Below are 16,585 nucleotides of genomic sequence, written 5' to 3' on the forward strand. Positions count from 1 at the left end.
ACCACAACCACAGCTGGTATATATGACACTTGTCTCTCTTATTTTGGGGTTAGCTGCAGCCACTGCGCGGCTGAACACCGGAAAAGAGGAAGTGAAGGAACTAGGGCAAGCCACCGGACCGGGGGGAGGAGCAGAAGGGGGGCAGGAGGTCTCTCTAGATCTGGCTTGAGAAATTAGTTCATGGCTTTGGTGTTCACCCATCAACAGCCGTAGTGCCAGAGACTGACGCAAGCTACATGTGGCAGGCGGACTGGCACGGAGCAGAACAAACCCCTCGGCGGACAATTGGAACAGGAAGCGCAGAAGGAAAGGGTCTTTCACTGAGAGGAAGACTGGCAACCTCATTGGGATTGTGACAAGACAGCCACACATTAGCTCCAGAGGCCGCCCATTGTAAGGGGATCAAACAAGTGCAAACACACACACACACACGCACGCACGCGCGCGCGAGCTCTCACACACACACACACACACACACACACACACACACACACACACACACACACACACACACACACACACACACACACACACACACACACACACACACACACACACACACACACACACACACACACACACACACACAAGAACAGCTTTTCTTGGGTGCCGGGGTAAGACCAAGAGTGTAAAGCTGAAAGCCAAAGCAAAATTAAAAGGCTTTGGATTTTGAGACTAAATTGAATTGGATGTTTAATTTCTTCATATTTAAGGGACATTCTTCTCCGGTGGATTTTACATGTCCATAAACCAAAGAGGACAAGGACACTGAGAGGTAAGGCTAAATTGTGGGTTTTCCAGATAAGATATCAATGTAGGCTATATTATGTACAGTAAATAGTCTTATGCGGTGTATAAAACTGTCCTAATTAGAGTCTAAATGCCCAAGAGAGTATACTTTGAGAGTACGTCTTGGTTGCCCTAGCACCTGCTTCTGCACTGAATGTTATTTGCAACTGTTTTCTATGTAAAGCTATGTAGATGTAGTGCCATGTATTCACAGTTAATGGGCCTCAGGATGTTAATTGAGGCCCTAGCCTATGAATGGAAAACATCTTTACATCCGCTGGTATTGAGATTTATTGTACCATAAAACTGTGAAAACATAAGAATAACAGCTCAGGCTGCAACCGATGTCTGTAATGCTACATAAAGCTCCATACAATATTATGTTATGTTAATATGTTCAATGCTATGTCTATTTATTTTATCATTAGCATTGCCAACATCCTAGAAGTTGGCAATGCTACTCCTTTTTGGTCCCACAGGCAAGCAACTAAGTAGCAGATAAATCAGCCAACAAAGTACAATTATTTCTTGTTAGAAAACATGAAAATATCTAATTTACAGTAATTCTTACAGCAACTTTTCATCCAGCAGCTAATCCATCTTCCATCGTGTATCTCACGCTGTAAATTAATTCCACTCATATGTCCTCTTTCCTTCATTCCATCATCTCTCTTTTCTATTCCTTTCTACTCTCAAGGTCCACCAAGGTTGTGAAGATGAACAGCACAGTATCCAATAACTCAATGAAGTGCTTTAGAGATGCCAGTGTGACAGCAGTGGTTTTCCCCGTTCTATACAGTATCCTCTTCCTAGTGGCCCTGGCACTGAACAGCCTGGCAGCATGGATCTTCTTTAACATCACCACTACCTCCACTTTTATGGTCTACCTAAAAAATGTGGTGAGTGAAGGGATTTGTGCTTAAAATAATTATATTTGTCAGTGCAAAAATACAGAAAGAAAGTGATTAATCATTGTGATCCTTCACCAATAGGTGGTGGCTGACATGCTTATGACTCTGACCTTCCCCTTGAGGGTGATGAGTGATGCTGGCGTGGGCTCCTGGCAACTGCGTGTCTTCTACTGTCGATACTCGGCCGTTGTGTTCTACATCACCATGTACATCAGCATTGTTTTCCTGGGCCTCATCAGCCTGGACCGCTACCTGAAGATAGTCCGGCCCTTTGGGAAGTGTGCCCTGCAGAAGGTCAGGGTTGGTCAGGTGCTGAGTGCAGCTGTCTGGGCAGTGATTTTATCTCTAACGCTGCCAAACGCCATCCTGACTGACCAGCCACCACCACCACAGCTCTCTGGAGGCAAACTCAAGTGTGCCTCCCTGAAGAGTGAGTTTGGTCTGCATTGGCATGAGGGATACAACTATTTCTGTCAGGTAACACATCTTAATTGTGGGATCGCTAAAGCGATCACACTACTGTTATTGTCAACACCGTTTTTTGACGGCTAACTAGTCCTTCATACTTTTAGCTACAAACTCCGTTCCAACTCTTCAACGTTCGGCCTACTCAGGACATGTCGGCTACCATTTGAATTTTTGAAATAATTTGTACTTTTAGAGATATTTCACTTTTTACTTCTAAAAAACTCCCATTCATTTCAATGGAGAAATTCATACTTTTAGATAGAAACTCCGTTCCAACTCTATAACGTTCAGCCTACTTAGGACATATTGGCTACCATTAGAATTTTTTGAAATAATTTGTACTTTTAGAGATATTTCACTTTTTAAATAGTAAAAATACTTAAAAGTTGATAAAAAGAGTAAAAATACTTAAAAGTTGTAAAAATTAGTAAAAGCTACTTTAAAGTAAATAAAGTGACTAAAAATACTTTAAAGTAAATACCTTGAGTAAAAATACTTAAGAGTACTTATATTGAGTAAAAATACTTAAAAGTACTCAAAATGAGTAAAAATACTTAAAAGTTGAAAAAAAGAGTAAAAATACTTAAAAGTTGTAAAAATTAGTAAAAGCTACTTTAAAGTAAATAAAGTGACTAAAAATACTTTAAAGTAAGTACCTTGATTAAAAATACTTAAGAGTACTTATACTGAGTAAAAATACTTAAAAGTACTCAACATGAGTAAAAATACTTAAAAGTTGAAAAAAATAGTAAAAATACTTAAAAGTTGTAAAAATTAGTAAAAAATACTTTAAAGTAAATAAAGTGACTAAAAATAATTTAAAGTAAATACCCTTTAGAACCTTTCAAACCTTTCAAACCTTTAGAACCTCTTAAACCTTTCAAACCTTTAGAACCTCTTAAACCTTTCAAACCTTTCAAACCTTTCAAACCTTTAGAACCATTCAAAGCTTTAGAACCTTTAGAACCTTTCAAACCTTTAGAACCTCTTAAACCTTTCAAACCTTTCAAACCTCTTAAACCTTTCAAACCTTTAGAACCTTTCAAAACTTTAGAACCTTTAAAACCTTTAAAACCTTTAAACCTTTCAAACCTTTAACTCTACTAACACTATCAATACTCAATACCAACAACATTCTTAGCGATCCCACACTGTTTCTTCAGGAACAGTACCTTCTAGTTTTGCACTAATATTGTCTAAATGCAACATACTGAATAGCTATTACCAGTGGTGGAAAAAGTACTACATTGTTTTACTTAAGTAAAAGTATCAATACTGCAATGTAGAAGTACTCTGTTACAAGTAAAAGTCCAGAATGCCAAAATGTACTTGAGTAAAAGTACAAAAGTATTGGTATCAAAATGTACTTAAAGTACCAAAAGTAAAAGTACTAAAATGTTTGAAAATAGCCTAGGTATAAAACAGGGCTAAAGTGGTTAATGTATGTTTATTAAGGTAATCATTTATATCTGTTAATCACCAGAATCTGTTGACTTGGTACTGTCTTAGATGACGCAACTCAGGCTCCAGCACTGTTATTTAACAGTGGCTACTGTCCTTATCTGATCTAATCAATCAACTCTCTCAACACTCTCATGTGACATGTACAAAGCCCCTGGTTTCAATAGTGTAGTCACAGCTGTAGCTTCTTGGATTTGCATATATTTGTACTTATTATGGCTGAATATCCTGAAACATTCTGAAAATAAGATACAGGAAGGCGCTAGAAGGCCACATGTGCAGGTAACATGTCAATACAAACGCCACCGTTACATCATAATAATGGATTATTCTACAGTGAGCTTGTAGATCGGCTATTTTCAAATAGCCCAGGTATAAAACAGAGCTAAAGTGGTTAATGTATGTTTTATAATGTAAATAATTTATATCTGCAAAGTGACTAGTAACTAAAGTTTTCAAATAATTGTAGTGGAGTAAAAGTACAATATTTGCCTCTGAGATGTAGTGGAGTAGAAGTAAAAGTATAGACAATTGGAAATACTCCAGTAAAGTAAAAGTACCTAAAAATGTTACTTAAGTACAGTACTTGAGTAAATGTACTTAGTTACTTTACACCACTGGCTATTACTGTTTAGCATTAGGGCAGGGCAAGGAATTAGCCTTGTTACTTCACTCTAACACGTGCATTAGAGTGAAGTAACAGCAGGGGAGCACAAACCTTTCACCTCTGACCCTATGTCCCTTTTGACCACAACCCAGTGTATTATTCCTAATAATGAATTGACAATTAATTTGACTGCTGAAAGTTAAAAACAAGCAAAACAAGCATTTATGCACTCAGAAAAGCCTAAACGTTTATTTATTTATTTGTATTTATTTTTTCAGTGCACACAGGACAAACAAGCAACCGATTTTGCTTGTTTGTCAAACTAACAAACTCTAGGCAAAGTAATGGTTTGGGGGGGGTTAACGTTTTCTTCTGGCCTGGTTTATTTTTATTCTTGTCAGGTCGCTTTTCAGCAGCCTGTTGCCAGTGGCCTTGAGACCGCATAGCCATTTTCCATGCGGCATCATCTGAAACAGCCTATGGTTGGGGTGGCTTGGGTCTTTCATGATTCCGCAGGCTCAGTGATCCACTGATACTTTGCATTGCCTTGCGGCTGAGGTCGATACAGTTATCATACCAGGTAGTGAAGCAGCCAGTCAGGAATCAGGATGCTCTCGGTGGTATTGTACCTCTGTAGAAAGCTCTCAGGACTTTGGGGCCCATGCCAGCCTTCTTTAGTTTTCTGAGAAAGTAGAGTTGTTGCTGAGCTTTCTTCACTACCCGCTCTGTCTGCACATCCCAGGTGATGTCCTCACCTCCACTTCTCTCCTGTAGGCTGTCTCATCGTCGTTCGTGATCAGGCCTATTACTGTGGTCCAGTGGTGGAAAGTAACTAAGTACATTTACTTAAGTACTGTACTTGAGTATATTTTTTAGGTATTTGTACTTTACTTGAGTATTTCCAATTTCCAATACTTTTACTTCTACTCCACTACATCTCAATGGCAAATATTGTACTTTTACTCCACTACAATTATTTGAAAACTTTAGTTTCTAGTTACTTTTGAGATATAAATTATGATATTATATAAAACATACATTAACCACTTTAGCCTTATTTTATACCTAGGCTATTTGAAAATAGCCGATCTACAAGCTCACAACGCGTCGCGATGCGACGCGTTGTGAGCTTGTAGATCTGCTATTTTCAAATATTTTTGTACTTTTACTTTTGGTACTTTAAGTACATTTTGATGCCAATACTTTTGTACTTTTACTCAAGTACATTTTTAATTCTGGACTTTTACTTGTAACAGAGTATTTTTATATTGCAGTATTGGTACTTTTACTTAAGTAAAGAATTTGAGTACTTTTTCCACCACTGCTGTGGTCATACTCATACTTACAGGCAGTAGAGAAGGGGGCTCAGAACACATCCCTGTGGGGCTGCTGAGGGTCAGGGTGGAAGTTTTTGCTCCCATCCACACCACCTGACGTCTTTCAGACAGGAAGGGTGCAAAGGCTGGCGTTGAGACCTATTAGGCTTTTGAGCTTGGTGTCTAGTTTGAGGGGGATTATGATGGTGTTGAACGCTGAGCTGTAAACAGCATTCTCCCGAAGGACTTGTCTCTTTCTAGGTGTGAGAGCGTGGCGTGTCGATCTGTTTTGTCCTTAGGCAAACTGTAGGGGGTCAAGTGTGAGTGGCAACTTGTTGTTGATCAGATCTCTGACATCTCTCTCGAAGCATTTGCTCATTATGGGTGTTAGTGCTACAGGCCTTCAGTTGTTTAAGAGCAGCGACACATCCACACACACCCGCCACCACACGACACAGCCACCACACACACCCACATGATGATGATGATAATGTTGATACTCTATGAAAACATAGAGCAGCCCCCACACATACCTTTAGGTTAATATTTTGTTCAAAATCCAAAATGTTTATGTCCTTTATTTATTTATTTGTTGAACTGGGGGTGGGGAGGTTGGACATTCATAATGATATTCCTTCAGTAAAAAATGTAATCGCACTGCCTGTCCCTTCAGCATGGAACCATTATGAAGCAAACATTAGTCGTAACACATTTATGTTAGCGTGCTAATTCGTGGTGAATAAAACTATGTGAAAAGGACATGTATTGAGTGCTGGCTGTATTCTTCTCCTGCTAATTTGTGGCAGCATTCAGAGTAGGCCTCCTTTCTGGCATGGGGCACCATGAAATGTAGCTAAATTAGAGTACATTGACCAGTCTCGACCCCGGAAGGCCCCCCACCCCCCGATTGCTGGGGTGGGGCATTTCCGACCAAACTTGTTCTCTTGTAATGTGAGCGCAGCTTAATTAACCAAAGGCAATTGCAATGAGTGTGCATGGCAGTAAAACAAGGTCCAAACACTTTTCAGTGAAGTGAATGCTTTGTTGTGCTTTCTATTGATGTATTGTGTCCAGGTGGTGTTCTGGGGCACTTTGGCTCTGATGGCAGTCTGCTACACCTTCATCAGCAGGAAGGTGTACGAGTCATTCAAAGCCTCCAGGAGCAGCTCCGAAGCAACCAGTCGCAGGACCACAGCAAAGGTCTTTGTGGTGGTAGCAGTGTTTTTCATCTGCTTTGCCCCCTACCACTTTGTCCGCGTTCCCTACACACTGACCCAGACCCGGAACACAGAGAAAAGCTGCAGAGCAGAGAACGCCCTCTACATCGCCAAGAATACCACCTTATGGTTGTCGGCCACGAACGCATGTCTGGACCCACTCATCTACGTGATCCTGTGCAAGGAGTTCCGGAAACGACTGACGGCTACGTTCAGCCGCAAGCTCGTTTCAAAGGTCACCATGGACACGGTATCTGTAACGCAAATAGAGATGTCACAGTATTGACAGGAAAGGCTGTTAAAATGTAGTCATGAAAGTTCCGAGGTTCTTCAGTAGGGCTCATGCCATGCAATTTTGAGTTCCATCACCAAGTGTGATGTGACATATTGTACAACAGAATAGAATAAAAAAAGAGATATATATATATTTTTTGGCACAGTACATCAGTGATTCTCAAATGGGGATACAGTACGTATACCCCTCGGTGTATGCAGAGGTACAACCTGTGGTACGTGAGAGAAAGTGAACATTTTTATATTAATGTTAATGTTTAATGATACAACAACATTGACAAACTTGAACCTGCGGATCTGTAAACCAAATTAAATCAAAAACCTGTCTAGCGCAACAGTTATCGATAGAGAGCTATGCTTATTTGCTGTTATGCTGTTTTATTTTGAACATATTCATCAAAACTGGACTTACTGAAATTACAGTTTTAAATAAATCTGCTCAGGATGGACTAATTGCAATTCTTTCAGCCCATTTCTTTCACAATGTTATATAGTAGTTCAAAAGTTGGGTTGTCATTCATTCATAGCATAATATGCTAGCAATGGTTATTCTTGTACCTTTCTAAGTAAAATGTTGTATTCAGGTAAATAGGGTACTTGGATTCAGAAATCAGAGAATGGGGGTTCTGAAGCCAAAAACGTTTTTACAGGCAAACAATGGCCTCCAATGGACACTGCTTATGACCACAGCTTTTGTGTCAAAAACAACAACATTACTGTACAATCTAAATATTCTCCATACTGTTGTGACAGATGTCCCTTGAGTTGTATGACTGAAATGTGAGAAAATTAGCTTGTAAGAAATGTGAAATTAAAGTAAAACAATGTAAATCTGCAAAAAATGTTATGCTCTTTAACCAGAACTGGATTACTAAAAGGGCATGCCCAGGCCCTTTTAGTAAATGTCAGTGAGGCCTGTAGAACATTAGGTCAAGTGTAGCCTCGATCTCCAGGCTTTTAGTGAGACCCACTCAGGAGCGGACCGGAAACAAAAATCAGGCTGGGAATTTAAATTACAGCGGCTCTCATTTGTGTAATAATAATGCAGTGAAAGCACAACTGTTGGCTGTTGATCAGTCAGTCTGTCAAATAAATACAAACTAAAGGACCCCAGCATAATGGTCTGTTTTTTAAAACCACAGTATTGTACTGCACAGGCTTATGAAACTATCTCATATTTAGACCCTACCGTACTTGCCATTTTCACTCTATGGGAGGAAACTGAAAGAGATAAGTATGACTAACTTACAGAAACTGTTATGTTATCATCAACTTCATGTCAGGGGTGGATTGGAAACAAAAATCTTGTATGAGATATTTTGACATTACTTGCTTCTATGGGGGGAAACAGATGAAGTTACAGAAGTGGTCAATTTTATCATCAACTTAAGGTTGACATTTGTTGTCCAGTAGATCATAGCTCACAATAAAACAACATATGGTGCTAAATAGCACTAAAAGTGGTTATTTGGCTCGTAATCATAGGTGAACCTCTTTTGGTGTTATACCTACCTGTATCTTAAAGGTGCTTTATAATACTTTGTAAAATGGTGCTGTATAGAATCATTAGAGGTGCCTATACTAAGCTGAATAACCAGTAGAGAACCTGTAAAGAACCATACAGGGGCTGAACAGGTTTTGTGTACAGCAGTGGTGCTATATAGACCTCAACTACCCCAAAAGAACCGCTGAAGAGCACTGTTTTTGTGTGTGTTGTACCAAAAAGTGTCAATAAAAGATTGGATTAAAATGTGTGCATAATGCAAGAAACTAACTTAGCCTGAAGTTGTGCAATAATTCTCAAAGTGCTGCTAGTGTAAAGTATCCGGAGAAAACACTAAGGTGGACATCTTCAAAAGTACCAGAGACCTTGGACTAATTTCAGGTGTTTTAAAGGAAGTGGTGTAAAACTGCTGTAAACAAATTAGAAAATGTACCTTGTTTTTTTGTACACAAATGCGTAACTGTTCAAAACCAACATGGTATTACATGGTAGGTATTCGCTTATTATGTAACCCACAGTAGTACAGTATGGACAGAAAGATGCTACTACCATGAACAGTAGATGACTTGATGTTGACATATAGTAAAGAACACCATCAAAGCGAACATTATGGGCGGACTGTGGTAATAATTGTTCTTACAGATGATGATGATGTTTTTCAAGGGCATAAGTCATGCGAACACACTGCTTCCCCTGGCACTGTGCTTTCAGAACTGACCTATGTGGCCTCATTTCCTATCTGACCTGTGACCTCAGCTCCTATCTGACAGACATTATATTAACTAAACAGCAGGGGGCACCAAAGCCATACCTAACTACAGAGTACAGACTATCATAGCTGCATTGAATCTGAACGCTTTGCTATTCCTTCAAAGTACTAAACTTTAAGTTATTGCTCTCAGTGAGTATACTCTGTGTGTAAAATTTTCCAATTTGTTACGAGGTACATTTTGCTTTACTTGACAGGAATCATCGCAGTGATGTTTTTCTGTGAAAAGAGATGATGGAGAGATCTGTGTATTTATGCAGTTGTATTGCTCATATATGTATTATGGTTGTAGAATTTTCTAGCATCAATGCATAAACGCAATATAGATGGTCTGGCACAAGTTGTAATGTTGAAGCAGATGACTAGCTCTTAAATGTGCAGTATGTGGTGCATAGAAATGTGTATTATGTCAGCCAATTATGCCAATGTTACCTCAGCATTTATTACATGAACTAAGAGATGGAAATACTACCGCCTGTGTGAAGGCTAATTGTACATGTATATGGCCTATGTTTATAACACCATAATAAACCTTTCCTGATAAACCTTTCCTGCATCAAGTAAATCATGGAATATTCTTCAAAAAACAAGAGGGTTGCAGCAAAATGTTGGTGTGATATAGTCTGCAAGACTGTGCAACAAAAGCAATACACTACAATAACATAATTATACGAACAGGCCTTGTTAGAGTTAAAACTATGTCTTTTGTCGACAATATTGATATATATGCCCTCATATCCTATTTTAGTGTGCCATCTTGGCATAACTCAAGTTTGCCTACCAATCTTATGATTTTATTAAGTTCGAGGTTGGACAAAACTAATCCTAGTATCAGGTCTCTCCTTTCCTCTAGAGACTGCATGTGTTTTGAGCTGTACAGAGCGCAGGCCCTCCAAGGTCACTGATTATCTCTGGAGGAATACAATAACAGCTCATTGGAGTTAACTTGACCATCTATGACAAAGCAACAACACCTCCATATTTGCTATCTGGTGCCGGCTCCATATGTTTCGAATCAGTAAAAACATGTCTTGGTCAACGCTTTGTGATCTAATGTCCTAATGACCTGTATCTCTATACATGACCTATATCTCTGTATGACCTGACATCGTCACTAATGTACTCTGTCAGCTGTCACCCTGTCACAGATAAACCTGCCACATGTCCTATGATATCGAAGGGATAACTTGTTTATAAAACCATAAGATGTACACAAGGATACTATAAGATGAACAACAACTTATTATGATGACACCCTGATGCCTGACAGCTCATCAGATATGATCTGACGTCTGAGGGTCTTAACCAATCGTTAGGATCCACCTCATAACTGATGTCCGGACTCCAACTTGTGTATAAATACTATTGCCTGTCTTTGTAATGGCAGAGAGATATTTTTGCTGTACGGTGCCTCGTGGATGGATTCTTTCTCTTAATACAATGTCAACCTTTTAATTTGAGAACCAGCCTGTGTCTGTCTTTGATTTCGTCTCATCCTTTTTACACTGGGTTTTCAGCTGTTTAACTACAAATAGTTTTAATTAACATAGAGCAGGATTTACGACCCTTTATAAACTCTATTAATTGGTCCTTCGAACGGTTAAAGGCCTGTCCGACATTATTATCATAATTATTATTAATATTTTTCTCGGACGGTGCGTTTAGAATCAGCCTTAAAAATTTAGATTTTTTTCTCGGTCGACTCTGAGGGGCTCCGGACGACTCCTCTTCGCGCGAGGACTCTTTCCGCTCAGCTATCTTAGAATCAGCCTCTTTTTCAAATATTGTTTTTGGAGACAAGCGGCTCACAGACATTCCTCAAACGTGTGGGGATTTTCCGTCCAGCTGACTACAAGACACAGGTTACCTTTTGGTTCGGTTCCTTGACTTGTAATTTTGACATTGTATTAACTTTATCACGAGGCTCATTGGCCGTACTTGTATATATATATATATATATTATTATTATTACTATTATTATTATTATTATTATTTTTTGGACAGATACTGTCAATACATATATATGCGCATATCAGACGTCTACCAGTGTGTGCATAGATATTTATTGCCTCGTACATTTGTTCCTTGGTTTTTAACTACAGTTGTACATAGATAGGCCTACATATATTCATATCTGTTTTGTTTTTTTTACCACTTAATAATCCACAGGTGCAAACCTGTTGTTAGATTATATTGTGTGAACTGTACCACTTAATAATCCACAGGTGCAAACCTGTTGTTAGATTATATTGTGTGAACTGTACCACTTAATAATCCACAGGTGCAAACCTGTTGTTAGATTATATTGTGTGAACTGTACCACTTAATAATCCACAGGTGCAAACCTGTTGTTAGATTATATTGTGTGAACTGTACCACTTAATAATCCACAGGTGCAAACCTGTTGTTAGATTATATTGTGTGAACCTAATAATCCACAGGCGCTGCCTTCTAGCCAACCTGTTGTTAGATTATATTGTGTGAACTGTTTAATAATCCACAGGCGCTGCCTTATAGCCAACCTGTTGTTAGATTATATTCTGTTTAAATAATCCACAGGTGCTGATTTTTTTTAGCCAACCTGTTGAATGATTATATTTTTACTTTGATTTTGTAAATCATTTAAACCTTGACACACACAGATACCTTCTGTGTGTGCCAATCAGAGGGGAATTATTATAGTAATATAATATAATATAATATAATATAGTAATATAGTCCAGATACACCAATACTGAACCCAGCTAGCCCATCCAAAGTCACTAATACTAGCCAAACTCCGTTTCTGACTCATGAGCTGCAGATCATGAATCAAAAAGGACAGAGGTTAGATATTAAACTAATAAGACCATACTGTCCTATTATTTAGATTTTGTTCTATTCCTACCTTTGGTCAATTTAAAAAATATATACGTTTTAATATTTGATTTCATTCCCATTTACCTAGAAACCAGCCACCTTTGCTCCAGGCAACCTCTGTATCACTAAAACCAGCTACAGGCATCTCATCCAATCAGACCCTAAACAGCATTACATCAGCACTGAACCGTTTGTATGATATTTACTTATTTTCTAGGATAAGACACAGCCTGCTGATTTGAGTATTTTAAAGAAACTAGTCATTTAAACCTTCCACTTGGCCACAGAAGTATTTAACCTTGGGTAGGGCTGACGGCCTCTTTATCTCACTCACTCACTCTCTCGGTCCCTTGAACGTGTCAACAATCTGTAGTCACTGTTTCTCTCTCTCTCTCCCACAAGCCGTGCATCTGCTCAGAATTGTTTCATTAAAATTTTATATCAGTAAATTGTCTACCTGCCCACCCACTTCTTGATAGATACTAAATAGATTTTGAACACCGTCTTTTACGTTTTAGTCACGTCTGAATAATTACATTTTTACATTATGGGAAATATCCTTTCCCCGTCACAGGGACCCACCAGTGGTAACAAAGCACAGTGCACCACTCACACTGACATTCTACCTTCATTTGATAAATCAATGTTTGAAAGTGAGGATGATGACGAGGTTTTAACAAAAATTACTCTTTCTCCACGTTCTCAGGATGTGGACCTGCTTGGACCTGTGCTTGGACCTGCTGTCGGTGAGCCTTCAGGACTTTCACCCCTACCCCACGTTCCTCCATCTGACACAAGCACTAGTAAGAGATCAAAATCTTCACATGAACGTCGGGTTAACACTAAAACACACCCTACACAATCACTTACTGCACAGCATACAGTAGATCAGATAGAAACACTGATTGCTCCCTTAATGGCCTATACACAGGGGGATGGCAATTTGGCTTATAGGTACAGGAAATGGTCTCCTGAAGATATTAAGAACATTGCAGAAACTTTACCTAATATTCAGGACAATCCAGAGGGGTGGGAGACCGCGCTCAAAGCAGAGATAATAGAACACCAGCTTAACACTACGGAAGTCAGGGACCTTATTGCAAAAAGTAGCCCCAAAGCCATGTCACATCAGATTTCAGAGGGGGCCCACCTCCTCGACCTACATGGCCGTGCGATCCAATGTTTCCGTACCGAGCCACCAGCTCTGGACGAACAGAGACCCCATATGATAAGACAGGTAGACCACGAGGAAGCTGTAAACAAAATGATAGGGAACGCACTAGGTCTCCTGCGTGCTGACACTAATTTATCTGTCCTCACCGACATCAAGCAGAAAGACGGAGAGGATGTATCGGAATTCATTCAGAAATTTAAAACCCAGTTTAACCGCCACTCAGGCCTAACCAGTGGCCAGGTGGGCTACCAGAAATTGTTTAACCTCCTCTTAATGGAGGCTCTACGCCCTCACTTAAAACAGGCCATCACTATGAATGATCCCTTATGGAAAATGAAAACCACAGAGGAACTCACTACTCTAGCTCAGTATTACAACAATTGCATAGCCGAACCAAAGCCTAGGGCTAAACTACAGGCCGTGATTACTGGGGAGGGACACATCAGCCTACAGGCACCACAGAATAACCAAAACCACAACGGGGGATCCGGGGCAAACCGACAGCAGAACCAACCAGGACCATGGAATCAAGGTAATACACACCACACCCAGAACACCCCTGGTCTCTCTACACTGGGCTCACACACTGCAGGCCGGCCCCCGCGAACTTATATTTGTTGGTCATGTGGGACCACGGCGGACCATACTTTGACCCTATGTCCCCAGCCGAACACAGCGCTCCCTTTCAAACCTCCACTTTGGCACCGACGGCCAAACTGGGGTTTTGACAACCGGGTTGTTGTAGATAATTAGACATAGATGAACTTCCCTTTAAACGGACAAAGACACTCTGGCCGCAAATAGATGAAATTGATACAGAGATAGATGAATTTGATGTGTCCTAACTTTTAAAACACTTAAAAGGAATCAGTCCTTGTAGATCTGATATTTTCAAAAAGTTTCACCATTTACAGACAAAAGGTGATTATTTCCTATCTCCCATTACTATGAAAAAAATTATATCTGTATATGAGTTTAATATATATATATTTCATATATATATAAAATCATCTACCCCATACCACTGTTGTTCACTAATGTTGCTTTGTTTGTGTTTAGTGTCTATCCTCCCTGCTGGGGCCCTCATATTGGCTAGACACCCACCTATGACCCCTATGACGCTGCCCTCTCCTTCTCTGCTGTGCCTAATGTGTGATTAGGACTTGGCTATTCTCCACGACACCCAGGGCACACCAGCATATTAATTCCATTTGAGTATTTTACATTAATTAGTCCAGTTTCTGATGGGTTGGTTTTAAGTTATATATCTAATGTTTTTTTTTTTTTTTTTTTCTCGTTAGCGGGTAGTTCAAGCTTTTATTTTGTTTTGGTAGCTAAGGGGGTCCTGTTTATGACGACGGGGAAATCTTTTCTGGCATAAACGGAATCCCACCCTTTTGTTTATTTGATCTACTCATCATTTTTGACTTCATGTTAAAATTCCACCCTATAGTATTTGTTGTAAAAAACCTTTTTTTTTTTTCCACAAATATTACCATATATATATTTTTTTTTCATTTGGAAAGGAGGTAAGAGAAGGGTAGAACGAGCGTAGCCATTTGTGGCTCGAGGGTAGAAAAAGAGTAAAGAAAGTGAAAGAAAGTAAAGAGAAGTGTGAAAGAAAGTAAAGAAAGTGAGTTATGTCGTAGTGAAGGTAAAGTGAAGGTAAAGAAAGTGAGTTATGTCGTAGTGAAGGTAAAGTGAAGGTAAAGAAAGTGAGTTATGTCGTAGTGAAGGTAAAGTGAAGGTAAAGAAAGTGAGTTATGTCGTAGTGAAGGTAAAGTGAAGGTAAAGAAAGTCAGTTATGTCGTAGTGAAGGTAAAGAAAGTCAGTTATGTCGAGTAGTGAAAGTAAAGAAAGTGATCAGACAGAATGTAGAATGCAAAGGATTTCATTTTATTTTATTTTTCACCAGTTTTGCTGTCTCAGAAAAGTCTGTGACTGAATTGTTATGAGAACATTCTGACCTTGTGAGGGCCATTGGGCTCAATATAACTTTAACCCATTCCTTCCAATTACAGTAACTCCCTTATATTACATTACAGTCATTTAGCAGACGCTTTTATCCAAAGCGACTTACAATAAGTGTATTCAACATAGGTAGGGAATGAAAACTACTAATCACCAGAAGTCTTTAGTGCATTTTCTGCAAAAACAAGCAACCAAGAGTATACCTAGCGCTAAGGTAAAAGTGCAATATATCAGCTACCTATTTCCTTAAACAGATGAGACAAAATAGCTAAATCAAATGAGCATGAGCTAAAACAAATAAGTGTATCGACTAAACAAGATCCAATAAACAATCCAATAATCCAATAAACAATACAGCAATAGAAAACAAGCGTTCGTACAACTAGTTAACAACAAGTAGGTCAGGCAGAGAGGAAGGGTAGTGTTTCCTGAAGAGGTGGGTTTTCAGTCTGCGGCGAAATATGGGCAGTGACTCTGCTGTCCTAACATCAGTGGGAAGTTCATTCCACCACTGTGGGGCCAGAACAGAAAAGAGTCGTGACCGTGTGGATCGGCCAGAAGGACCCTTGAGTGACGATGTGGATCGGTTATAGCAATATCTATCTATCTATCTATATATATATAATATCAGTTCTATTACTGTCAGCCCATTATTAATATTATTTCCTTTATTTTTGCCATAATGTCAGCACCATCAGCATATGTGAATGAGTTTGTTCATCTAATTTAGTAACTTTAACTGTTAAGCAAACTCCAATATCCACAATCCCTTGTGGAGATTTCCGTTTCCGTTAGGGTCTGTAACAGCCACGTTGCTATGGCAACTCATTCCAAAATGACCTCTTATCTACTCCATTACCCATAATTCCTTATAGGCAGTGTTAGCTTCCCTGGTAACTAACACATAACTATGGCAATATCATCCTAATGACATTGAATTCCTCCATTGAATTCAATTTAACCCATCTCAGTTAAATTAACCCTTATAAGATTCAATATGTTATAATATTATTTAGAAAACATTAACACATAATATTACAAAGATTATAACGTCATTTTGTTTTATTTTAAATATTTAAATTTTATAAGAAAAAAAAAAAAAATCCCTGTTTCATTTTTGCTTATTTTTTTTCATTCACATCAGTAAATTAATTCTCTGACACACTATATATATATATATATAGAATATATATGGTATTGTGTCAAGAGGAGGGAGTTGGTGAATATTTGATTTAAATGTGAATA

The 16,585-nt window shown here is 38.9% G+C and overlaps 1 protein-coding gene across 3 annotated transcripts; it reads left to right on the top strand.

Moving 5' to 3' along the window:
- The first annotated feature begins 213 nt into the window (after positions 1 to 213).
- LOC308085039 (P2Y purinoceptor 13-like) lies at positions 214 to 8,396 on the top strand. 3 transcript variants are annotated; one of them, XM_080428060.1, is made up of 5 exons: positions 214 to 393; positions 714 to 775; positions 1,487 to 1,688; positions 1,782 to 2,177; positions 6,627 to 8,396. In XM_080428060.1, the coding sequence occupies exons 3-5, from the start codon at positions 1,506 to 1,508 to the stop codon at positions 7,053 to 7,055; spliced, it is 1,008 nt and encodes a 335-aa protein (XP_080284186.1). In that variant the 5' UTR covers positions 214 to 393; positions 714 to 775; positions 1,487 to 1,505; the 3' UTR covers positions 7,056 to 8,396. The 3 variants fall into 3 exon arrangements, with proteins under 3 accessions (XP_080284186.1, XP_080284187.1, XP_080284185.1); XM_080428061.1 differs by lacking the exon at positions 714 to 775; XM_080428059.1 differs by lacking the exon at positions 214 to 393 and having other exon boundaries at positions 474 to 775.
- The last annotated feature ends 8,189 nt before the right edge of the window (positions 8,397 to 16,585 follow it).

The sequence above is a fragment of the Gymnoscopelus braueri genome, assembly GCF_963280865.1.
Source record: "Gymnoscopelus braueri genome assembly, chromosome: 5".
Taxonomy (NCBI): Eukaryota; Metazoa; Chordata; class Actinopteri; order Myctophiformes; family Myctophidae; genus Gymnoscopelus; species Gymnoscopelus braueri.

Excerpts from the sequence above, each read along its gene's own strand:
- LOC308085039 (XM_080428060.1), top strand. The coding sequence starts at position 1,506 with ATGAACAGCACAGTATCCAATAACTCAATGAAGTGCTTTAGAGATGCC. Across the intron at positions 1,689-1,781 it reads TGGTCTACCTAAAAAATGTG|GTGGTGGCTGACATGCTTAT; the intron begins GTGAGTGAAGGG and ends CTTCACCAATAG. Across the intron at positions 2,178-6,626 it reads GATACAACTATTTCTGTCAG|GTGGTGTTCTGGGGCACTTT; the intron begins GTAACACATCTT and ends TATTGTGTCCAG.